The following is a 26,603-nucleotide window of genomic DNA, read 5'->3' as shown; positions in this document are numbered from 1 at the left end:
GGAAACAGAAAAAAATTTTTGCGCCAAAAAAGTCAGCGCCAAGAATGACGCAATAAAATGAAGCATTTTCTGCCCCCGCGAGCCTAACAGCCCACAGGGAAAAAGTCAAATTTTTTTAAGGTAAGAAAAAATGATTGAAACAAATGCATTTATCCCAAATATGAAACTGACTGTCTGAAAAATAAGGAAAGTTGAACATTCTGAGTCAAGGCAAATAAATGTTTGAATACATATATTTAGAACTTTATAAATAAAGTGCCCAACCATAGCTTAGAGTGTCACAGAAAATAAGATTTACTTACCCCAGGACACTCATCTACATGTTTGTAGAAAGCCAAACCAGTACTGAAACGAGAATCAGCAGAGGTAATGGTATATATAAGAGTATATCGTCGATCTGAAAAGGGAGGTAAGAGATGAATCTCTACGACCGATAACAGAGAACCTATGAAATAGACCCCGTAGAAGGAGATCACTGCATTCAAATAGGCAATACTCTCCTCACATCCCTCTGACATTCACTGCACGCTGAGAGGAAAACCGGGCTCCAACTTGCTGCGGAGCGCATATCAACGTAGAATCTAGCACAAACTTACTTCACCACCTCCATCGGAGGCAAAGTTTGTAAAACTGAATTGTGGGTGTGGTGAGGGGTGTATTTATAGGCATTTTAAGGTTTGGGAAACTTTGCCCCTCCTGGTAGGAATGTATATCCCATACGTCACTAGCTCATGGACTCTTGCTAATTACATGAAAGAAACAGAATTCTTAGCCGTTAGTCTAGTCAAATGAACAAGGCATCAGAAAACAAAGGAATTGGCTAGCATAAGCTTGTAAAATATATTCATCCAATGGAGTCGCTTAACTGTAAAGACTCATCAAGAGACTCAACCCAGAACGCCGCAGCAGCAGTGACAGAAGCAATGTATGCAAGGGGCTGCAGGATAAAACCCTGTTGAATAAACATTTTTTATCCATTGGATCTAAAAAGCACAACTGTCCTCGTCAGAGGTAGTGGTACGCTTAGCTAGAGTAGAAACTCTTCTCTCCACCTTAGGAACTGTCTGCCAGAAGTCCCGTGTGGTGGTAACTATTAGAAAACATTCTTCTAAAAAATAGGAGGGGAAGAGAACGGCACACCTGGTCTATCCCATTCCTTATTAAAAAATTTTTAGTAAACCTCTTTAGGTATTGGAAAAACATCAGTACACACCGGCACTGCATATTATTTATCCAGTCTACACAATTTCTCTGGCCCTGCGATTGTACACATTCATTCAGAGCAGCCAAAGCCTCCCTGAGCAACAAGTGGAGGTTCTCAAGCATAAATTTTAAATGTAGAAATATCAGAATCAGGTGAAATCATCTTCCCTGAGTCAAAAAAAAAAAAAAAAAAAATCACCCACAGACTAAGCATATTGTGAGGTAGTATCATACATGGTTCTTAAAGTGTCTGTATGCTCTGTATCTACCCCCAGAGCTAACTGCTTTCCTTTAATTTCAGGTAGTCTGACTAATACTGCTGCCAGAATATTATTCACCACCTTTGCCATGTCTTGTAAAATAAACGCTATGGGCGCCCTTGATGTACTTGGCGCCATTTGAGCGTGAGTCCCTGAAGCGGGAGTCGAAGGGTCTGACACGTGGGGAGAGTTAGTCGGCATAACTTTCCCCTCGACAGAATCCCCTGGTAAAAGAAACGCTATGGGTGCCCTTGATGTACTTGGCGCCATTTGAGCGTGAGTCCCTAAAGCGGGAGTCAAAAGGTCTGACACGTGGGGAGAGTTAGTCGGCATAACTACCCCCACGACAGAATCCTCTGGTGATAATGTTTTTAAAGACAAAAAATGATCTTTATTGTTTAACATGAAATCAGTACATCTGGTACACATTCTAAGATGGGGTTCCACCATGGCTTTAAAACATAATGAACACAGAACTTCCTCTATGTTAGACATGTTAGAACAGACTAATAATGAGACTAGTAAGCTTGGAAAACACTTTAAATCAAGTTAACAAGCAAATATATAAAACGTTACTGTGCCTTTAAGAGAAACAAATTTTGTCAAAATTTGAAAAACAGTGAAAAAAAGGCAGTAAAACAAACGAAATTTTACAGTACATGTAATAAGGTAACAGAGCATTGCACCCACTTGCAAATGGATGATTAACCCCTTAATGCAAAAAACAGATAAAAAAAACGACATAGACGTTTTTAAAAACAGACACAACAAACTGCCACAGCCAACAGTGGAAAACTTCAGTTAACTGTTTCTATGCAAAATTTAAGCCAGCCATGTGGAAAAAACTTAGGCCCCAATAAGTTTTATCACCAAACATATGTTAAAAAACGATTAAACATGCCAGCAAACGTTTTAAAACACATTTTTACAAGAGTATGTATCTCTATTAATAAGCCTGATACCAGTCGCTTTTACTGCATTTAAGGCTATACCAACATTACAGTGTTATCACCAATGTACGTTAAAAAACAATTAAACATGCCAGCAAACGTTTTAAAACACATTTTTATAAGAGTATGTATCTCTATTAATAAGCCTGATACCAGTCGCTATCGCTGCATTTAAGGCTTTACTTACATTACTTCGGTATCAGCAGTATTTTCTTAGTCAATTCCATTCCTAGAAAAATATTTTACTGCACATACCTTATCTGCAGGAAAACCTGCACGCCATTCCCCCTCTGAAGTACCTCACTCCTCAGAATGTGTGAGAACAGCAAATGGATCTTAGTTACGTCTGCTAAGATCATAGAAAAACGCAGGCAGATTCTTCTTCCAAATACTGCCTGAGATAAACAGCACACTCCGGTGCCATTTAAAAATAACAAACTTTTGATTGAAGAATAAACTAAGTAGAAAGCACCACAGACTCTCACGACCTCCTATCTATGTTGAGGCTTGCAAGAGAATGACTGAATATGGCAGTTAGGGGAGGAGCTATATAGCAGCTTTGCTGTGGGTGGACTCTTGCAGCTTCCTGTTTGGAAGGAGAATATATTCCATAAGTAATGGATGATCCGTGGACTGGATACACTTAACAAGAGAAAACTCCTGCTTGAAGAAATTAAAAACTAATATTTTATCACCTCTTTCACTTTACCCTTCCTAGTACTTAGAATAGGCAAAGAGAATGACTGGGGGTGGAGCCAAGGAAGGAGCTATATAGACAGCTCTGCTGTGGTTCTCTTTTCCACTTCCTGTTAGCAGGAGGATAATATCCCACAAGTAAAGGATGAATCCGTGGACTCGTCGTACCTTATAGAAGAAATGTAGGTTTAAGGGATTATTTTTATTTATTATTGACTTGCATTTTAGCCAATTAGTGCCGTGTTGTGCTGACTCTTGAATAACTCCACGGGCGTGAGCACAATTTAATCTATATGGCTCACATAAACTAGCAGTCTCCTGTTGTGAAAAACAAATATAAAAACATGTGATAAGAGGCTGTCTATAGTGGCTTAGAAACAGGCAGAAATGTAGAGGATTATAGGTTATAAAGAATATTAATATATCAATGTTGGTTGTGCAAAGCTGGGGAATGGGTACTAAAGGCGTTATCTATCTTTTTAAACAATAACAATTTTGATGTAATCTGTCCCTTTAAATTATATATATACTTTTCTAGTGTATCAATGCAGAAGTTAAAAAGGGTACAAAGTTGTGTGTGTTCGTAGGCAATATGATCAGCAGGATGGTTAGTGAAATGCAAACTCCATATTTGCATAAATATTGCTGAACAGACTATAGTGAAAATAATGCAAATCAAGCTTATTACACTTACTTAAAGGGACATTGTACACTAGATTTTTCTTTCAATAAATGTTTTGTAGATGATCTGTTTATATAGCCCATCTTGGAGTCTTTTTGTAACAATGTATAATTTTTTTTTTTTTACATTGTTGTGCTGATTTTCAGACTCCTAACCAAGCCCCAAAGTATCAGGTGTAGACCCAGGTCTACAACTTCTTGCTGTTATTGTTTGTGTAATCTGTCTTTTCATATGCAGGGAAGGGTCTGCACTTTCTACTTTCCCAGCCCCTTTCACTGGGTGTCCCAGCCTAACATCACCAACAGTGCTAAACTGGGAGCTTCCAAGTAAGTTTTTAAAATGTTTTATATTGTATTTTTAGATCAGTATCTGTGCATATTCTTCTTTATAATAATGTCTATTATATGCAGTTATATGAAAATTGGTGTACACTGTCCCTTTAAATAAGTAAAAAGGTCAGCTTTTTTATTTTTTATATACTAAATTACTTGAGCCTTTAAAAAAATAAATATATATGCAGTAATATTTATTACTATTATACGTTGATATCAATAAATATTTATGATCTATGTTATTCAAAACCTTACCACTGATCCAAAATATAATTGCGAATCTTAAGGTAACGTTCTGGAGTTTTTGCTGGGCGACCTTCAAAAAATTCAGGAATTGCTTGCTTTTCTTCTTCTAGGATGAAATCTCTGTCTATTTCTGCTTCCTGGTCAGGTGGCTTTAGTTCATCTCCTTCATCTTGGCTTTCATTTCCATTCTCATACATAGAGGGTGAACTGGAATGGTGCCCTGAGCATATGTCTTTGGTATCCTGTTCTAGGCAAGGAGGGCCATCATCTCCTTCCTGTTTGCACTGTTCATTGTTAAGTGTATTTTTAGCATTATAAGTCAAAGTTTGAAATGTTTCTCTGTCCTCTATATCTGTCTGTTTATCATTTAGTACAGGAGAACTTGAAACATTTTCTGATAGTTCTGTCCTAAAAGGACTTTTGTGCAACATGGGGTTAATAGCCTTATTGCTTCCAACTCTTTCTAAATGTGGGTTCGCTTTATCTGCTGAAAGGTGTGGATTACTGATATGTGCTTCATCTCCTTCATCTGTTATGTCTATTTCTTCATCATCTGATAATTTTTCAATCTTAACAGCATTAAGGTTTGGATCAGATCTACCTCTGAGAGTGGTAAATTCATCCGCCAAAGTAGCTTCTTCAGAATTATCTTCAAGACTGAATGCATGAAAGCTGTCTGTGTTATTCTTAGATTCCTCTTTCTCAGTGTCTCCCACTTTACACTAAAAAAACAGGAAATAACATCCTGTCATATTTAAAATAATATGAATGCTAGTAAATTATAATCTTACTACTAAAATTAAGCAAAAAATGCAAATGCAACCTGGTTATCCATAAGGCTTAAAAAGGTTTCTCACATAAAAAAAAATAATCTGGTTGGGTACTATTTTGACATATGTTATGTCTCACATTAATCTACATTACATTCAAGGGGTGGAGACAAAATTAAACTTTATTGATTCAGATAAAGTGTACAATTAAAATGGAAAAAAAATACTTCTATTATCAATTGGCCTCTTTCTTTTAGGGATCCTTTGTTAAACATAGCGCCTTCCCATTAAAATATTTTATTAAAATTGTACACTCTATCTAAACTTTTTTTCATTTGTTCTATCCAAATGAGGCAATTTAAAAGTATTAAAGTTTGTTTAAAAAAATCACTTTGCAAAAAAATAACATTTTTAGTCTTATGTTTAAGGGACAAGTTTATTTACCAGTTCTGCTTGCGCCTCAGAAAGTGTGCATATAAAAAGAAGGTGCAAATTCTGATAATGGAAGTAAAATGGAAAGGCATTTAGAATTGCACGGTCTATCATTTTGATAGACAGCAGGGTGAACTCTGGTTATGCTGATACAATAGTCAAAATATTGAGTTAGAAAATTAGTCATATAGGATTTGTCTGTTAGTATAATTTAAACAAGCTTAATCTTAAAAACTATGCAATCAGTAAGGTTAATGCAAAGAAAACACAACTTATACCAAAATATCTACCCTATAATTTATTAGGAAGTGGCAGCTACACATTACAATTTAAACAATAATACTGATACACTTACTTTATTTTTAAAATATTGCCTTGCATAGTTCTTGACTTGTAGAATTGTTCGGCTCCCAATAAACTTGGCAATTTTTGTCCATCTTCTGCCAAATTCTGCCTTTAAGACCAAACACACACAAACAGTTTAACTGTGTACATATCATGTCTGAAGACAGCATACAAGTAACAAGAAAAAAAAAAAAAACAACGCTATAAATTCTGGTTGAAGCTAACAAAAAACAATTTAAAAAGGCACAAGGCTAGATTATTAGTGGAGCGCGATATTTGTGTTCCACTCAGTAATACCTGTGCACGTACATATGTGCTGGTATTACAAGAACGTGCTTCCATAGGCTCCAATGGGAGAATTGTTTTAATCCCGGCAGCCACCAGTAAACAACCTAGCGCAGCGGGCAAATTGTGCAGCAATAAATAAATATTTATGTATATAAATATATTTTTTCTCAAACACCCCACCCCCCCATCCCCTCACTTTAACCCCTTATAACTGCTTTGTGAAGTTTCTTTTTTATATATATTAAAAAAAAACAACTCATATTTTATATTTATTTTAAACTACTGTCCTCTTTATTTGGTGGGCAACTTTTTATTTTTAACCAGAAATCTGACCTCTGATAAATTGCACTTAGCGAAAAGTGAAACCGTGAGCTTGCAGTCACATTAACCAGCCACTTGTAATGGCTAATTATTTAACGTGTGCCCATAAACGGGTAAGTTTGCCCCTTTATGTTTGTGAAATGCTAGGATTTACCAGTGGAACAAATAAAGGGGACTTTCAGTCATGAAGTATAAAATACTTTTTATAATTTGTCTGAAGCGTCTGCCGCATTGAGCGCCTCAGGCAGCCCACGGCAGAATGCTATTTTGCTGTAAAGTGACTTTTCTACCTCTTATATAGCCAATAGCCATGTGGGCCAGCTGGCAGTATGCTGGATAGCTAGCACGCTATTGGCTAAAAGGTGGAAACGTCACCTCACAGCAAAATAGCGTTCTGCCGTGTGCTGCCTGAGGAGCTCAGTGCGGCCAATGCTTCAGAAAAATAAACTTTCAGCAAGATACGTTAGGATTTACCATCTCTTTAAGATAGCGCCTTACTTGTAATCTAACCCACAGTGTTTTGTGAATGGACAAGCAATGGCCAGTGGACAGTTCCCACAATTATCACACTATTGTCTGCAATATCATAAGTCACACCGAATGTAAATTATTTTATTATAGTAGGCTCTGCTCCATCATCTCTTAATTCTTACGCAGGGTCTAATTCTCTAAAGCTCACTGGCATGGAGTAAAATAATGATGCTGACCCTTGCATGGGCAGAGCTTACTCTAAAAAAGAAGGATGAGCCTGGAAGCCCCAGAAAGGTCAGCTGCTTCCTGTAAACAGGTAATAAACCTCCATAGAATGCAGCATCTTGCAGGGAACAGTAACGGAGCAGCAAATACACTGGTTTCAGCAGCTTAAATTGCATTAGCGTCTAGTTTCACATACAGGTATACCCCGCTCATACAGCGGGTTAGGGACCGGAGCCCCGCTGTAAAGTGAAGCGCTGTAAAGCGAGGTATACCTGTACATGTTTATTTCTGTCAGTGCAATAAGAGCACTGATTTTTGAGAAAAGTTCGCCAGCAGGGCACATTTAGCGAGATCTGCAGAAAAATAATGTACAGTACTCTCGAATTTTGAACTATCTGGTATGATTTCAACTTTGAATTTTAAAACTATATTGTTTATAATGTATATTAAATATTCTTTCTAAAGTAATTTAAATTTGCATTTTGCTGTGTGCTTTTAGTACAAACTTTAACGATTTTGACATGACATCGTGTAGTAAAGTCTTTTTTTTTTTTTTAAGTTTTATTAGCTGCCAGTCAGCAAAAGCAACAATCCAACATCTCAAATGTGTGTCACACAGGACACTCACAAGCTTACATCTTTATATACAGTTAGATCAGAAGCATACACGTCATAACCGGCTTCCTGGCACTTTTTTATTTTTTAAAGTGGAAACAAAAACAACCATTAAAATTAAAACAGAAGAAAACAAGAATTTTTTTTTCCTTTTTCTCTTTCCCCGTGTGTCTTGACAGAAGGATCGACAGAGGTCCAACCGCTGCACCCTCGTCAATGTCAGCTAAATATCTCCTCTCTCCCCTCGGACCCTTGGTCACTGTCATCCAAGGATACTTGTATATAACATGAACAAACTACTAATATATTTCCCTGTTATTTGAAATCCACGTCCCTGGAAATACACCCAGTAAGACTAGTTCTGCAAAACTTGTGGAAGATAGAAAGGGAAATAGCTGTTTTTGTAGCAAAACTGGATAGGACTTAATAATAGCGGCCCATCTTTCCAGAAATCGCCTTATTCTTTTCTCAGTAGCTAAATGCAAATGAAATGATTCATAAACAATTTGAGATGAAATTCCTTTCAATATTTGCGAGAAACTAGAAATACGCTTAGCTTTCCAGTTTTTTACATGAAAATTGACACTAGAACTATGTACTAGGAACACAATCTCCTCTAATGAGAAAACAATATTCGTATCATGTATTTTATTAAACCAGTACTGCGTTTTCTGCCAGAGTTGTATAAGTTTTGGACACAACCAAAACATACAGTATGTGGCAAATCTGCATCTTTATAAGCACATCGCGGGTAAACCGATGAGTTTGTAGGGTAAAATTTCGATATTTTGAGCGGAGATAAGTAGAAATCATTAATTAATTTCATATAGGATTCCTTCCAACTTACAGGAATTTGACATTTAGCTAAGATATTGAAACTTTGTTTAATGTTATCAATATCTATTGTGGGAATAACTGATAACTAAAAATTACATAGTCTATCCAAGAATATAATGCTCTGTTCTGACAGCATGATATTGTATAATAATGAGATTGAAGCTTTGCCAGTAATGAATTTCTGAATGCACATCTTGACATCGAACTACGCGACATCTAAAGAAAAAGACCAACTCTGAGAAAAAATATAATGCCTTATTTGGAAATACGCAAAAGGTTATTATTAGGAAGCTGGTACTGTTGAAAAATAAGCCTAAAAAGGTAGTATTTGACTATTTCCATCCAATAATTGTTAAAAATTTTGAAGTCCCCTTTCCGACCAAACCTTAAAGGGACACTGTACCCAAATTTTTTCTTTCATGATTCAGATAGAGCATGCAATTTTAAGCATCTTTCTAATTTACTCCTATTGTCAAATTTTCTTTATTCTCTTGGTATCTATATTTGAAAAGCAAGAATTTAAGTTTAGATGCCGGCCCATTTTTGGTGAACAACCTGGGTTGTCCTTGCTGATTGGACAGCACCAATAAACAAGTGCTGTCCATGGTGCTGAACCATAAATTGGCTGGCTCCTTAGCTTAGATATCTTCTTTTTCAAATAAAGAAAGCAAGAAAATGAAGAAACATTGATAATAGGAGTAAATTAGAAAGTTGCTTAAAATTGCTTGCTCTATATGAATCACAAAAGAAAAAATTTGGGTTCAGTGTCCCTTTAAAGACCTTTTGATTTGTACCTGGAGTACATTGCGGATTACCTATTATGGGTAGAAATTCTGAATAGGTAAAGTCTATCTGTAATAAAGAGCAGAACTTATGCTAGGCCTGAATAATATTCTTAAATGAAATGTGATTTAGGCCTGTATTATCTAGACTGGATAAGATAAAACGGTTAAGCTTGTTTCATACCAAATACTTAGGAAAAACAGAATTTATGCTTACCTGATAAATTGCTTTCTCCAACGGTGTGTCCGGTCCACGGCGTCATCCTTACTTGTGGGATATCTCTTCCCCAACAGGAAATGGCAAAGAGTCCCAGCAAAGCTGGCCATATAGTCCCTCCTAGGCTCCGCCCACCCCAGTCATTCGACCGACGGACAGGAGGAAATATATATAGGAGAAACCATATGGTACCGTGGTGACTGTAGTTAGAGAAAATAATTCATCAGACCTGATTAAAAAACCAGGGCGGGCCGTGGACCGGACACACCGTTGGAGAAAGCAATTTATCAGGTAAGCATAAATTCTGTTTTCTCCAACATTGGTGTGTCCGGTCCACGGCATCATCCTTACTTGTGGGAACCAATACCAAAGCTTTAGGACACGGATGAAGGGAGGGAGCAAATCAGGTTACCTAAACGGAAGGCACCACAGCTTGCAAAATCTTTCTCCCAAAAATAGCCTCCGAAGAAGCAAAAGTATCAAATTTGTAAAATTTGGCAAAAGTGTGCAGTGAAGACCAAGTCGCTGCCTTACATATCTGGTCAACAGAAGCCTCGTTCTTGAAGGCCCATGTGGAAGCCACAGCCCTAGTGGAGTGAGCTGTGATTCTTTCAGGAGGCTGCCGTCCGGCAGTCTCATAAGCCAATCGGATGATGCTTTTAAGCCAAAAGGAAAGAGAGGTAGAAGTCTCTTTTTGACCTCTCCTTTTACCAGAATAGACAACAAACAAAGAAGATGTTTGCCTGAAATCTTTTGTAGCCTCTAAATAGAATTTTAGAGCACGGACTACGTCCAAATTGTGTAACAAACGTTCCTTCTTTGAAACTGGATTCGGACATAAAGAAGGTACAACTATCTCCTGGTTAATATTTTTGTTAGAAACAACCTTTGGAAGAAAACCAGGTTTAGTACGCAAAACCACCTTATCTGCATGGAACACCAGATAGGGCGGAGAACACTGCAGAGCAGATAACTCTGAAACTCTTCTAGCAGAAGAAATAGCAACCAAAAACAAAACTTTCCAAGATAGTAACTTAATATCTATGGAATGTAAAGGTTCAAATGGAACCCCTTGAAGAACTGAAAGAACTAGATTTAGACTCCAGGGAGGAGTCAAAGGTCTGTAAACAGGCTTGATCCTAACCAGAGCCTGAACAAATGCTTGAACATCTGGCACAGCTGCCAGTCTTTTGTGTAGTAAGACAGATAAAGCAGAGATCTGTCCTTTTAGAGAACTTGCAGATAATCCTTTCTCCAAACCTCCTAGTAGAAAGGAGAGAATCTTAGGAATTTTTATCTTATTCCATGGGAATCCTTTGGATTCACACCAACAGATATATCTTTTCCATATTTTATGGTAAATCTTTCTAGTTACCGGTTTTCTGGCCTGAACCAGAGTATCTATCACAGAATCTGAAAACCCACGCTTCGATAGAATCAAGCGTTCAATCTCCAAGCCATCAGCTGGAGGGAGACCAGATTTGGATGTTCGAATGGACCCTGAACAAGAAGGTCCTGTCTCAAAGGTAGCTTCCATGGTGGAACCGATGACATATTCACCAGGTCTGCATACCAAGTCCTGCGTGGCCACGCAGGAGCTATCAAGATCACCGAGGCCCTCTCCAGATTGATCCTAGCTACCAGCCTGGGAATGAGAGGAAACGGTGGAAATACATAAGCTAGGTTGAAGGTCCAAGGTGCTACTAGTGCATCTACTAGAGTCGCCTTGGGATCTCTGGATCTGGACCCGTAGCAAGGAACCTTGAAGTTCTGACGAGACGCCATCAGATCCATGTCTGGAATGCCCCATAATTGAGTTATTTGGGCAAAGATCTCCGGATGGAGTTCCCACTCCCCCGGATGGAATGTCTGACGACTCAGAAAATCCGCCTCCCAGTTTTCCACACCTGGGATGTGGATCGCAGACAGGTGGCAGGAGTGATCCTCCGCCCATTGAATTATTTTGGTCACTTCTTTCATCGCCAGGGAACTCCTTGTTCCCCCCTGATGATTGATATACGCAACGGTCGTCATGTTGTCTGATTGGAACCTTATGAATCTGGCCTTTGCTAGTTGAGGCCAAGCCCTGAGAGCATTGAATATTGCTCTCAGTTCCAGAATGTTTATCGGGAGAAGAGACTCTTCCCGGGACCATAGACCCTGAGCTTTCAGGGATTCCCAGACCGCGCCCCAGCCCACTAGACTGGCGTTGGTCGTGACAATGACCCACTCTGGTGTGCGGAAGCTCATTCCCTGGGACAGATGGTCCAGGGTCAGCCACCAACGGAGTGAATCTCTGGTCTTCTGATCTACTTGAATCATTGGAGACAAGTCTGTATAGTCCCCATTCCACTGTTTGAGCATGCACAGTTGTAATGGTCTTAGATGAATTCGTGCAAAAGGAACTATGTCCATTGCTGCAACCATCAACCCTACTACTTCCATGCACTGCGCTATGGAAGGACGAGGAACAGAATGAAGAACTTGACAAGAGCTTAGAAGTTTTGACTTTGACCTCTGTCAGAAAAATCCTCATTTCTAAGGAATCTATTATTGTTCCCAAGAAGGGAACTCTTGTCGACGGAGACAGAGAACTTTTTTCTATGTTCACCTTCCATCCGTGTGATCTGAGAAAGGCCAGAACGATGTTTGTATGAGCCTTTGCTTTTGACAGGGACGACGCTTGTATTAGAATGTCGTCCAAGTAAGGTACTACTGCAATGCCCCTCGGTCTTAGAACCGCTAGAAGGGACCCTAGTACCTTTGTGAAAATCCTTGGAGCAGTGGCTAACCCGAATGGGAGGGCCACAAACTGGTAATGCTTGTCCAGAAAAGCGAACCTTAGGAACTGATGATGTTCTTTGTGGATAGGAATATGTAGGTACGCATCCTTTAGATCCACGGTAGTCATAAATTGACTTTCCTGGATAGTGGGTAGAATCGTTCGAATGGTTTCCATCTTGAACGATGGTACCCTGAGAAATTTGTTTAGGATCTTCAAATCCAAAATTGGTCTGAAAGTTCCCTCTTTTTTGGGAACTACGAACAGATTGGAATAAAATCCCATTCCTTGTTCCTTTATTGGAACTGGGTGTATCATTCCCATCTTTAACAGGTCTTCTACACAATGTAAGAACGCCTGTCTCTTTATTTGGTTTGAGGATAAGTGACACATGTGGAACCTTCCCCTTGGGGGTAGTTCCCTGAATTCCAGGAGATAACCCTGAGAAACTATTTCTAGCGCCCAGGGATCCTGAACATCTCTTGCCCAAGCCTGAGCAAAGAGAGAGAGTCTGCCCCCCACTAGATCCGGTCCCGGATCGGGGGCTACTCCTTCATGCTGTTTTGTTAGCAGCGGCAGGCTTCTTGGCCTGCTTACCCTTGTTCCAGCCTTGCATCGGTTTCCAGGCTGGTTTGGGTTGTGAGGCATTACCCTCTTGCTTAGAGGATGCAGAATTAGAGGCCGGTCCGTTCCTGAAATTGCGAAAGGAACGAAAATTAGACTTTTTTTGGCCTTGAAAGGCCTATCTTGTGGAAGGGCGTGGCCCTTTCCCCCAGTGATGTCTGAAATAATCTCTTCCAATTCTGGTCCAAATAGAGTTTTACCTTTGAAAGGGATGTTAAGCAATTTTGTCTTGGATTACACATCCGCTGACCAAGACTTTAGCCAAAGCGCTCTGCGCGCCACGATAGCAAACCCTGAATTTTTCGCCGCTAATCTAGCTAATTGCAAAGCGGCATCTAAAATAAAAGAGTTAGCCAACTTAAGTGCATGAACTCTGTCCATAACCTCCTTATATGGAGTCTCTCTACTAAGCGAGTTTTCTAGTTCCTCGAACCAGAACCACGCTGCTGTAGTGACAGGAACAATGCACAAAATGGGTTGTAGAAGGTAACCTTGCTGTACAAAAATCTTTTTAAGCAAACCCTCCAATTTTTTATCCATAGTATCTTTGAAAGCACAACTATCTTCGATAGGAATAGTAGTGCGTTTGTTTAGAGTAGAAACTGCCCCCTCGACCTTAGGGACTGTCTGCCATAAGTCCTTTCTGGGGTCGACCATAGGAAATAATTTCTTAAATATAGGGGGGGGAACAAAAGGTATGCCGGGCTTTTCCCACTCCTTATTTACTATGTCCGCCACCCGCTTGGGTATAGGAAAAGCGTCGGGGTGCACCGGAACCTCTAGGAACTTGTCCATCTTGCATAATTTCTCTGGAATGACCAAGTTGTCACAATCATCCAGAGTAGATAACACCTCCTTAAGCAGTGCGCAGAGATGTTCTAATTTAAATGTCACAACATCAGGTTCAGCTTGTTGAGAAATTTTTCCTGAATCTGAAATTTCTCCATCTGACAAAACCTCGCTCATGGCCCCTTCAGATTGGTGTGAGGGTATTACAGAACAATTATCATCAGCGCCCTCCTGCTCTTCAGTGTTTAAAACAGAGCAATCGCGCTTTCTCTGATAAGTAGGCATTTTGGATAAAATATTTGCTATGGAGTTATCCATTACAGCCGTTAATTGTTGCATGGTAATAAGCATTGGCGCACTAGATGTACTAGGGGCCTCCTGTGTGGGCAAAACTGGTGTAGACACAGTAGGAGATGATGTAGTATCATGTTTACTCCCCTCATCTGAGGAATCATCTTGGGCAATTTCATTATCTGTGGCAGTACTGTCCTTACTTTGTTTGGACGCTATGGCACAATTATCACATCAATTTAAATGGGGAGACACATTGGCTTTCATACATATAGAACATAGCTTATCCGAAGGCACAGACATGTTAAACAGGCTTAAACTTGTCAACAAAGCACAAAAAACGTTTTAAAACAAAACCGTTACTGTCTCTTTAAATTTTAAACAGAAAACACTTTATTACTGAATATGTGAAAAAGTATGAAGGAATTGTTCACCACAGTGTCTTAAAGCATTAAGAGTACTGCACACCAAATTTCAGAGCTTTAACTCTTAAAATAACGGAACCGGAGCCGTTTACAAATTTAACCCCTATACAGTCCCAGCTATAGCCTTTGCTGAGACCCAACCAAGCCCAGAGGGGAATACGATACCAATTGACGCCTTCTAGAAGCTTTTCCAGCAAATTTCAGATCCTCACACATGCATCTGCATGCCCTGCTCTCAAAAAACAACTGCGCAGTAATGGCGCGAAAATGAGGCTCAGTCTACAACTAGGAAGGCCCCCTGACTGGAAAAGGTGTCTAACATAGTGCCTGCCGTTTAATAAACGTTCCCCAAGTTTATAAATGCGAATTGTCAGCATAAATATGAATAAAATGCCCAAATAAAGCAATCGATTTAGCCCATAAAAATGTCTACCAGTTTTTTAGCCCATATTAAGCCCTTTATTCTGTTTGTTTGACTAAGAAAATGGCTTACCGGTCCCCATGAGGGGAAATGACAGCCTTCCAGCATTACATGGTCTTGTTAGAAATATGGCTAGTCATACCTTAAGCAGAAAAGACTGCTAACTGTTTCCCCCAACTGAAGTTACTTCATCTCAACAGTCCTGTGTGGAAACAGCAATCGATTTTAGTTACTGTCTGCTAAAATCATCTTCCTCTCACAAACAGAAATCTTCATCCTTTTCTGTTTCAGAGTAAATAGTACATACCAGCACTATTTTAAAATAACAAACACTTGATAGAAGAATAAAAACTACATTTAAACACCAAAAAACTCTTAACCATCTCCGTGGAGATGTTGCCTGTGCAACGGCAAAGAGAATGACTGGGGTGGGCGGAGCCTAGGAGGGACTATATGGCCAGCTTTGCTGGGACTCTTTGCCATTTCCTGTTGGGGAAGAGATATCCCACAAGTAAGGATGACGCCGTGGACCGGACACACCAATGTTGGAGAAAAGAAGTTACGATTAGTTCAATATTTATAACACTGTAAACCCAACTCTCCTAAGAAACAATGACTGAATTTATATCTATGGGAACAACACGGCACCTCCTAGCAGTAAAACTTTGATAAACAACAAATAATCCTATTTAGGAGAACATTGCAGCATATACCTAACCATTTAGTAACAGTACATTGCAATTTGCTATGATGCAAAAAAAAGGTTTCAGTTTTTAGAAAAAATAACCTGTGTATATTTCAACAAGATATTTCCCTGCAGGTTGTAATATTTGAATTAATCCCTTAACTAAGGTGGACTAGAACTTGAATGAAGTCCATCAAAAGGTTATTAGTAATGTCCATCTTATAGAGTGTCTTTGTATAAAGTTCAAAGTCAAATGATCTTGAGAGTTCGTTATGACAAAGCTTCCCCCCCCTATCCTTTCTTATTCCCAAAAAGAAAAAAAAAAACTTTTGTTAACTGAAAGCATTATTTCTCTCTTTGCTTTTTTACTTTTTCTCTTTTCCTCCTTTCCTTTAATAACACCAGTTTTTGCGTTTTCCTTGTGTTACATTCTGTCGCCAAAAACCAGAAAGCCACTTAAAGGCTAATTGCAATAATGTCCCAGAACAAGGACTGTCAATAAAAATGAGCGGAGTAGATATATATACTCTTAATCTCCTTAAGCCGAAATCTGCCAAACACCCGGCCCAGGGAGCACCTGGACATTCAGAAATAAGCGTCCCATATGGTGATAGTACCTGTCTGGCAAAACACTCTTATTATTTTTGACAGCGCCAGCAAGATTTAAGGATTCAGCAGAGAACCGGTATCTTACCCAGCAACTTAAGAAGCGATGTTGGCATGATACAGCCTTGAGCGGTTTCTTCGCCTGTCTGGACCGATCTAGAAGCTCTTTCTTCGGCTGCGAAAACTGACCGTGGTGCACGGATCCCTCTGCACTCCAGCAGCTCCGCCCTTAAGCAGCACTGTAATCAGCTGTGCTCAGGTCACAAGCGTCTCCGTCTCCTGCTGTTTCTCATGCCGTCACAAAAATAAGGTACTGCTGTCTTCAGGATAGATTAAAACCGGGGAACCAGACATTCATCCTTGTTGTGTGTGCTTCAAAGACATATGGTTAAAAGACAATGCGGTGTCCGCAAATCTTATTCGGCAATATAGACCTCCAACTCTTTGGGCGGGCGAGAGCCACGCCGTAGCCCGTCAGACCCTGGATAGCGTGTCCAGGCAGGACGGAGGTGAGTGTGGGAGCGATATTCAGGGACTCGGTGCAGACGCCGACAGAAAGCGTGCTGCTATACGCTCCACCCCCAAAACGGAAGTCCGTAATAAAGTCTACCATAGGTCAGACGAATAAGAGAGCAACAAACACACTCACGAGAAATTTAGCACTGCCTGTAGTGTTCGTGGGACGCAGATACATATGATTATGATTGATATTGTTAATTGTGATCACATTCATTATTCCTTTTCAGATTCAATTTTGTGTACAATTGTATGTTTGTGCACATTTAAGGTAGTATTATGAATTATCCATTTCATTTTCTCTCACCTTATCATTAGTATTTCATGTATTTTTATGTTTAAGACTTAAGTTGTCCACATTGTAGAGGTGTGTGTCACAAGGTATTGATCTAGGCCCATTTTGGAATATTTCTATAACCCTTCCCCTCCCACTAATTGCAGCCATCTTTAGTACTGGCAGTTGTCTGCCAGTAGCTATAGATACATATGTTTTTTTCTACATTTTTAAAAAAAAATCTGTAGTGAAGTGCCCCCCCCATCCAGCAATCATTAGCTAGGGCGCCCCACTCCACCTATTTTTCTGTAGTGTATCTTTCCATCCTTCCCCCTCTCCATTTTTTTTTCTGCAGCTGAACCACCCACCTACCGCTGGCACCATCAGATGATTGTTACAGATGGTGACCGTCTGTAACAGTCAGGCATCTGCCTTTATATGGAACCAGAGCACCGATCTTGCTCCCGCTCCATATGCAGGCAGATGCCTGGAGCTCAGGAACTCCAGCTCTCGGCTGTAACGTTGTGCGGTATGATAGGTATAACATATATATTTGTCCAATTGGGTTAAGAGGTAAATTTTGCCAGAAAATCCTGTTAAGGAACTTGTAGCATTGGCTTATGTTTTTAGAGAATCTTACCCAAGCAGAGAGCTTTATAGAATCGGGTCCTAATTAACTATACATGTTCTAGAATAAGGTATTTTATGTGAGGCGCCAATGGCAAGATAAACCTATGCCAGTTAATTACATAAAAAACATACACCGTTTCAGATATTTAATTTAAAGAATATTAAAGTGATGCAGTAAATGGAAACTTATAAAAGCCTCTAGACTGCCTGTAGCCACACCCCTGGGTGCTCCAGCCAATCAGAGGTCATAACAAAAGTGGATTGTCAATTTATTTAAAATACGCACAAATTAATCATGTATAATGTAAATGTTTCCCTGTACTACAGCCCCTATAGGGGTAATGAAGTAATGTATTAGAGTGATAATTTTAATGATACTTTAAATTTAGTTTTGGTGTAACGGAGAAATAAGCTTGGCACGAAGATGGTAACAAGGAAAGTAAGTGATCTGTTTACATGTCTAAAAGCATAGTAATGACATTGTAAAGAACACATTCACAGTATATTGTTATCTCAACATGCCAGCCGCTGATAGTGAAATGGAGGTTTAAAGGCCAGAAGCAGTTGTTTTATCTATTTTAGACATGCAAACAAACATCTTAATATTTATAATACAGTTCTGACTGCACAAAATCTGTAAGGCAAAACTGGTTAGTCTGAGTAATACCTAGCACCTAAAGCAAAGAATACTGGGTGTAGAATTCCAGATAGTACAGCTTTATAATTTGCTTTCAAAAGCCAAACATTTATTCCAAATGTATGTTCTATTAGAGTACTATTTATTGTTTAGGCATATGGAGTTTTGGACACTAACACTTGGCTCTGCCAATGGTTTAGTGATCTGACTGGCATAAATTCACACAAGCTTTCAGACTAGCATGTTAGTGCCTTTTGGAAATTAGACAAATAAATAATAAAATATAAAAACACCACCACCACAACTTTTCTCTGCTAGTAACATTCACCTATAAAACATATTTACAAGGAATATGGGAAGTCAACATTTTAAGCAATTTAAAAAACAAAGATTAAATCACTGGTAAAAAGTTGTATTTCCTTCCTAAGATAGGGAGAGTCCACGGCTTCATTCTTAACTGTTGGGAAATAAAACACCTGGCCACCAGGATGAGGCAAAGACACCCCAGCCAAAGGCTTAAATATCCCTCCCACTTCCTCATTACCCCAATCATTCTTTGCCTTTCGTCACAATAGGAGGTGGCAGAGAAGTATCAGAATATTCGGAGAGTCCTGAAAAAGGGTATCTGCCCTTCAAGATAGGAGTGGAGTTTTAAGAAGCCATGTCAACCTCTCAGTGAGAGTATTGATGAAAGTTAGAGTCTGGAGATGCAGGGAAAGTCTTTCTGCAAAACCATCCAGACTACTGCTACTAACAGCTCCTAAGCAATCAGTGTTGACGAGTTTCACTGCCTGCTTTCTCTCACTCAAGTCAATGTCAGGAGCGCTGCTATAAGACTGTCACACTTGAGAGGCTGTGTTCTGTTCCACAGCATGGATCCTGGAGGTAAGATTGTTTCAGTTTATTACACATAAAACGCTATAACAGGGTCACACAGTGTGGCTTCTTTATACCTTGATAGAATCCGGGGTTAATATCCTCTGAGGGGGATTATTGAACACTTGGGGTTAATTAATCAGTGTATTAATTATTTACATGCTGCTTTGTGTGATTTTATTTTCTGGGCTCATAGACTTTTGGCTGGAACAAACAGGTTTCACTTTCGTTTTTGAAAGTGTTGCACAGCTCCTATTAACTTGCTGTACTTTTCATAGCATGTGGTCTATGTTCATTTCCTCCATTCCGGCTGAGACTTCAACCTGAGGAGAGCGTTTCCTCTGTTAACTGTCTGGGTCTAGAAGGTGTTGAGTGCCCCAGCCATTGGGAGTATATAAAAAAAAAAACCAAAAAAAAAACAAAAAAAACCCTTTTTTTATTTATGTCCTTCTGTGGGTATAACCTGAGCTATGGAGGACTCTGACATGTTAGAAGGTACTTGCTTCTGTAATAAATCATACCTGTTTATATTGTGAGGAGGCCGTGGTTTTCCCGCCCACTGAGTTATGTTCCACATGCCTTAACACCGTTATAAAGTCTAAGAAGGGAGACAAGCCTGCTAAGGCTATTAGTCCCTCTGAGCCGTCTACCTCTCAGGACTAGGCGTCCCGTGAGATTACTACCCTTGCTACATTATCCACTCCACATGCAGTTCCCCGTAGCACATCTAATCCTCCATCCAGAGGGGGCCTTCTTCCTGCGGACTTTGCCGTGCAGTTACAAACGGGGTGTCTGCGGCCCTCAGGCTAACAAACGCAAAAGAAAGGTTAAACATAGCTCTCCTGACCCGGAGTCATCTAAATATTTATCGGCTTTAGCTATTATGTACCAGTTATTCGATGAGTTAACCTCTGTAGCTTCAGAGGGTGAACTTTCTGAGTCAGAGTCCTTTGCGTCTAAGCCTCCTACTGGGGAGGAACCGTCCTTTAGATTTAAAATTGAGCATTTGCATTTTTTATTAAAAGGAGGTTTTGTCCACGTTAGAGGTTCCAGAGGCAGCACTGCCTGAAGAACCTATGATACCTAAATAAGAGTTTACGAAGACAGGAAAGTTCCTTTTACTTTTCCTGTGCCGGTTAGAATGGCGAACATTATTAACGACGAATGGGAAAGAATTGGATCTTCCTTTTCCCCCTCGTCAACTTTTAAAAAGTTGTTCCCGGACTCTCAACTGGATTTGTGGGGCTCCATTCCTAAGATGGATGGTGCTATCTCTACGCTTGCTAAACGTACTAATATACCTCTTAAGGATAGTTCTTCGTTCAGAGAGCCGATGGATAAGAAAATGGAAACCTTTCTGAGAAAGATGTTTCAACATACAGGATTTTTGTTTCAACCGGAAGCTGCAGTTGCCGCGGTTGCCGGAGCAGCTACCTACTGGTGCGACTCTTTGTTGGAACTCATTGAGGTTGAGTATCAAGGATATTCAAGACAGAGTTAAAGCTCTGAGAATTGCTAATTCTTTAATCTGTAATGCGAACAGGCAAATTATTCACCTAAATGCAAAGGCCTCTGGCTTTGCGGTCCTAACCCGCTGGACACTCTGGTTGAAGTCTTGGTCTGCGGATATAACTTCTAGTCCAGACTCCTTTCTCTTCCCTTCAAGGGAAAGATTTTATTTGGTCCAGGCCTGGACTCCATTATTTCTATGGTTACCGGAGGCAAGGGTGCCTTCCTACCTCAAGATAAGAAAAACAAGTCTAAGGGACAATCTTCTAATTTTCATTCCGACAAATCCCAACGATAACAATGCTCCTCCAAGCCCGAGCAACCCAGGAGTACTTGGAAGCCGTCTCAGTCCTGAAATAAGTCCAAGCAGAATAAGAAGCCAGCCAAAAACAAATCGGCATGAAGGGGCGGCCCCCGATCCGGGACGGTTTGTGTAGGGGGCAGACTGTCTTTTTTCAGACGCTTGGTTCAGGGACATATAGGATACATGGGTCCTGGAGGTCGTACTCAGGGATACAAGATAGGCTTCAAATTTCATCCGCCCAGGGGCAGATTCCTACTCTCGAACCCGTCTACCAGACCAGAAAAGAGGGATGCCTTTCTAGGGTGTGTTAGGGACCAATCCTCCATAGGAGTTGTTGTTCTGGTGCATATCGAAGAAAGAGGTTTGGGGTTTTATTCAAATCATTTTGTGGTCCCAAAGAAGGAGGGAACTTTCAGTCCAATTCTGGACCTAAAGTGCATTAACAAATTTCTCATTGTCCCTTCCTTCAAGATGGAGACGATAAGGTCCATCCTTCCTTTAGTTCAGGAAGGCCAGTTTATGACCACTATAGATCTGAAGGACGCTTACGTTCATGTTCCAATCCACAGGGAACACTTTCAGTTCCTGAGGTTTGCATTCCTGGACCAGAACTTCCAGTTCATTTCCCTTCTGTTTGGCTTAGCTATTGCTCCACAAATCTTTACGAAGGTTCTGGGGGCTCTTCTAGCCGCTGCCAGAACTCAGGGTATTACAGTAGCCCCATACTTGTACTATATTCTGGTGCAAGCACCATCTTTTTGTCTTACGGAAGAATACTCTGAGTCCCTTCTCAGTCTTCTTTTATCAGATGGATGGAAGATAAACTTGGAAGAGAGTTCTCTTATCCCAAGTACCAGGGTGGAATTCCTGGTTAGTATAATAGACTCCATATCCATGGAGATATTTCTAACAGACCAGACCAGAGACTTTGCAAGCTAAGTTTGGCATGTCTACTCTTGCCCTCCGGACCTCCTTGAGTCCCTCTGTGGCTCAGTGTATGGAGGTGATTGGTCTCATGGTGTCCTGTATGGACATCATTCCGTTTGTCAGGTTCTGTATCAGACCATTACAACTGTACATGCTGAGACAGTGGAATGGCGATCATTCTGATCTGTCTCTACAGATTGTATTAGACAGCCAGTCGAGAAAATCGCTCTCTTGGTGGCTCTGTCCAGATCATCTGTCCTGAGGGTTGTGCTTCTTCAGGCCATCCTGGGAGATTGTGACTACGGACACAAGCCTATCCAGATGGGGAGCTGTTTGGGGTGCCAGGAAGGCACAGGGGTTGTGGAATCAGGAGGAGTCCTCCCTCCCGATCAATTTTGGAACTAGGGGCAGTCTTCAATGTCTTGAAGGCTTGGCAACTTCTGGGTTCGTCTAAGTTTATCAGATTCCAATCAGACAATATATCCTTGGTGGCTACATCAACCATCAAGGGAAAGAGAAGTTCCTTGGCGATAAAGGAAGTATCTCAGATTCTGGAGTGGGCAGAGGCCCACAGCTGTTCGCTGTCAGCATTCCACATTCCGGGTGTTGACAACTGGGAGGTGGATTTTCTCAGCAGGCAATCCTTCCACCCAGGGGAATGGTCTCTCCATCCCAAGGTGTTTGCAGAGATATGCAGCAAGTGGGGGACGCCGGAGATAGAGCTCATGGTGTCCTGTCTCAATACCATGCTACCCTAGTACGGGTCGAGGTATCCCCAAGCGGATCTAATAGATGCACTAGCATTGTCCTGGATGTTCAAACTCATATCTTGTTGCTCCATTACCGCTTCTTCCTCGAGTAATGGTCCGCATCAAGCAGGAGCGGGTATCAGTAATCCTGATTGCACCATCCTGGCCACGAAGGACGTGGTTCGCAGATCTAGTGGGGATGTCCTCATCTCCTCCGTGGAAGTTACCTTGTCGCAGAGACCTGCTGATACAAGGTCCATTTGTTCATCAAAATCTAGATTCTCTGAGGCTGACTGCGTGGAGATTGAACACTTAGTCTTAGTCAAGAGAGGTTTCTCTGAGTGTCTCATTGATATTCTTATTCAAGCTCGTAATCCAGTTACTTGGCGTATCTACCATAAAGGGTGGAGGACCTACTTATTCTGGTGTGAAGAGTGTGGTTTTTCCTGGCACAGAGTTAAGGTTGCCAGGATCTTATCTTTTTTCCAGGATGGACGGGAGAAGGGCCTTTCTGCTAGTTCCCTGAGGGGACAGATTTTCGGGCCCTGTCGGTTTTCTTGAACAAGAGACTGGCTGAGCTTCCAGACGTGCAGTCCTTTGTTAAGGTTCTGATTAGGATCAGACCTGTGTTTAGATCTGGGGCTCCTCATTGGAGCCTAAATCTTGTTCTTCGTGTTTTGCAACAGGCTCCGTTTATCTAAGAAAGTTCTCTTTTTATTGGTTATTGCCTCCGCGCAGAGTTTCTGAGATCTTCGCTTTGCAATGCTAGTTCCATTATCTGATTTTTCATGCAGATAATGCAGTTTCACATACTAAATTTGGTTTTCTTCCTAAGGTTGTGTCAGATTGCAACATCAATCAAGAGATTGTGGTCCCTTCCTTGTGTCCTAATCCGCTACTTCGACTTCCCTATCCTTTTGGTTAAGGAGTGTCATCCGCTTAGCTTACGAGACAGCGTGACATCATCCTCATGAGAGGATAATGGTTTATTCCACTAGAGCAGTGGCTTTCTCTTGGGCCTTTAAGAACGAGGCCTCTATGGATCAGATTTGTAAGGAGGCTACCTGGTCCTCCTTACATACTTTTTCTAATTTTTACAAGTTTGATGTTTTTGCTTCGGCTGAAGCAGCTTTCAGGATAAAAGTTTTGCAGGCTGTGGTGCCCTCAGAATAGAGTCCGCCTCTTCCTTTTTGTTCCCTCCTGTTATTCATTCAGTGTCCTCTGGAGATTGGGTATAGTTTTCGCAACAGTAAGGAATGAAGCCGTGGACTCTCCCTATCTTAGGAAGGAAAACGTAATTTATGCTTACCAGATAAATTCCTTTCCTTCCGGATAGGGAGAGTACACGGCCCCACCTGTTTTTTCTTGTCTAAGGGCGGCCCCCTATTATTTATATGTTTATCTGGCACCATTTATGCTCTGATATTTCTCCTACTTGTTCCCTCGGCAGAATAACAGGAGTAATGAGGAAGTGGGAGGGATATTTAAGCTTTCGGCTGGGGTGTCTTTGCCTCCAAGGAATGAAGCCGTGGACTCTCCCTATCTGGAAGGAAAGGGATTTATCTGGTAAGCATAAATTATGTTTTTAACTAGGTCTCCCCTACATATACATGACTAGTGTCATGCATTTAAAATGTACTTGCTCTGGGACACCCGTGACATTCTATTGAAATAGCTATCATTGTTCTCCACTGAAAATTTTGTAAGCTGGGTGGTATTATGAAGCAGCTGGGTGGGGTGTAATATTTTCTATTATAATATAGTTTTCTGCTATCCAAAGTACTAATTAATTGCATAATTCAACATAAATGTATTTAATGATAATTTGTGCAATAAAAATTGAACATTTTTAATATTAGCTCATTTTAGTCGGTGGTCAGTAAAATGAGCCAGGTGGTGCACCCGATAAAAAAAGTCCTGGGCGAGAACACTGACTATGACTCATGAGCTATTTTATATAGGTGAGTAAAGCCCCAAACACTTCATTAAATCAATGTATTTAAACACGTAGGTATCAATCAGTGCTGAAACAAAATGTGGGGAAGCCGTATCTGGCATGTAAGGGTTAAGAAACCAACCACAAAAAAATAATTACAAATGTACTTACCAGTCCTTGGTCAAACAGGGCCTTTTCTTCTTCGGTCCATTTTGCTGGGCTGCTGCCTGGTTTAGTCGGCGATCGTATCCTTCAACACAATACAAAAACTGTCAAAGCTAAAGAGAACCTTTAGAATGATTCTTCTAAATTACTCACATTATTGCATTGAGACTTCTCTGGAGAGAAGGGAATATGTTAAAAAATGCATGTTTTATTGACCTATGTAACACATTTTAAGAAATTTAAGGCTGACTAAGTCCATTCTTACAAGGACATTTTCAAACTTCACTTTTCTAAGAAGACGTCTTTAGCCTTGATTTATTCCCTACAGATACTAAATCTGTAAATTATCTTAGCTCATTTCCTTGCCAAACGCCAGGTAAGTACAAGGCAATGATCCATAATATGGGATTTGAGAAGACAGCATTTTAAAATAAACCTTTTTCAGATTTTACAGCATACTTTATAGGGATATTAAAGTCATTTTTAGATATGTATCAAAATGAATGACTGTATTGCAAAAAAATCTGCACACAAAATATGTTTTAAAAGCATTTAACGCTCTCATTTTGGTAGCAAAAATTGCATTGTTTTGCAAGCCAGGGACATAACCCTTGAGAAGAGTCTTGACTCTGTTCTTTATGGGACAGTCTAGTCAAAATTAAACTTTCAGGAATCAGATAGGGCATGCAATTTTAAACAACTTTTTACTTTACTTTTATCATCAAATTTGCTTTGTTCTCTTGGTATTCTTTGCTGAAAGCTAAACCTAGGTAGGCTCAAACTGATTTCTAAATCATTAAAACCACCTATTATCTCAGTGCATTTTGACAGTTTTTCACAGTTTGCGCAAGCTCATGTGTGCCATAAATATAACATTGTGCTTACGCCCCTGTTGAGTTATTTAGTAGAGTCAACACTGACTGGCTAAAATGCAAATCTGTCAAAAGAACTAAAATAATGGGGCAGTCTGCTGAGGCTTAGATACAGGGTAATCACAAAGCTAAAAAGTATATTAATATAACTGAGATAAGGGTCAGTCTGCAGAGGGTTAGATACAAGGTAATCACAGAGGTAAAAAGTGTATTAATATAACTGAGATAAGGAGCAGTCTGCAGAGGCTTAGATACAAGGTAATCACTAAGGTAAAAAGTGTATTAATATAACTGAGCAAAGGTGGCAGTCTGCAGAGGCTTAGATACAAGGTAATCACAGAGGTAAAAAGTATATTAATATAACTGAGCTAAGGTGGCAGTCTGCAGAGTCTTAGATACAAGGTAATCACAGAGGTAAAAAGTATATTAATATAACTGAGATAAGGAGCAGTCTGCAGAGGCTTAGATACAAGGTAATCACAGAGGTAAAAAGTATATTAATATAACTGAGATAAGGGGGCAGTCTGCAGAGGCTTAGATACAAGGTAATCACAGAGATAAACAGTATATTAATATAACTGAGCTAAGGTGGCAGTCTGCAGGGGCTTAGATACAAGGTAATCACAGAGGTAAAAAGTATATTAATATAACTGAGATAAGGAGCAGTCTGCAAAGGCTTAGATACAAGGTAATCACAGAGGTAAAAAGTATATTAATATAACTGAGATAAGGGGCAGTCTGCAGAGGCTTAGATACAAGGTAATCACAGAGGTAAAAAGTATATTAATATAACTGAGATAAGGAGCAGTCTGCAGAGGCTTAGATACAAGGTAATCACAGAGGTAAAAAGTATATTAATATAACTGAGATAAGGGGCAGTCTGCAGAGGCTTAGATACAAGGTAATCACAGAG

General features: G+C 40.1%; 1 protein-coding gene across 1 annotated transcript in view; it reads right to left on the bottom strand.

The window, feature by feature from the left end:
• The window catches only part of MYSM1 (Myb like, SWIRM and MPN domains 1), a 287,009-nt gene that overhangs the window by 240,789 nt on the left and 19,617 nt on the right, over positions 1–26,603 (bottom strand). Inside the window, exons 6-8 of the mRNA XM_053693624.1 lie at positions 24,825–24,903; positions 5,927–6,025; positions 4,379–5,091 (exon numbers count right to left, since the gene is read on the bottom strand). Coding sequence (XP_053549599.1) covers positions 4,379–5,091; positions 5,927–6,025; positions 24,825–24,903 — 891 coding nt within the window. The remainder of the gene's footprint in view (positions 1–4,378; positions 5,092–5,926; positions 6,026–24,824; positions 24,904–26,603) is intronic.

The sequence above is a fragment of the Bombina bombina genome, chromosome 10 (genome assembly GCF_027579735.1).
Source record: "Bombina bombina isolate aBomBom1 chromosome 10, aBomBom1.pri, whole genome shotgun sequence".
Classification (NCBI taxonomy): domain Eukaryota; kingdom Metazoa; phylum Chordata; class Amphibia; order Anura; family Bombinatoridae; genus Bombina; species Bombina bombina.
This window is presented reverse-complemented; position numbering and strand designations above follow the sequence as displayed.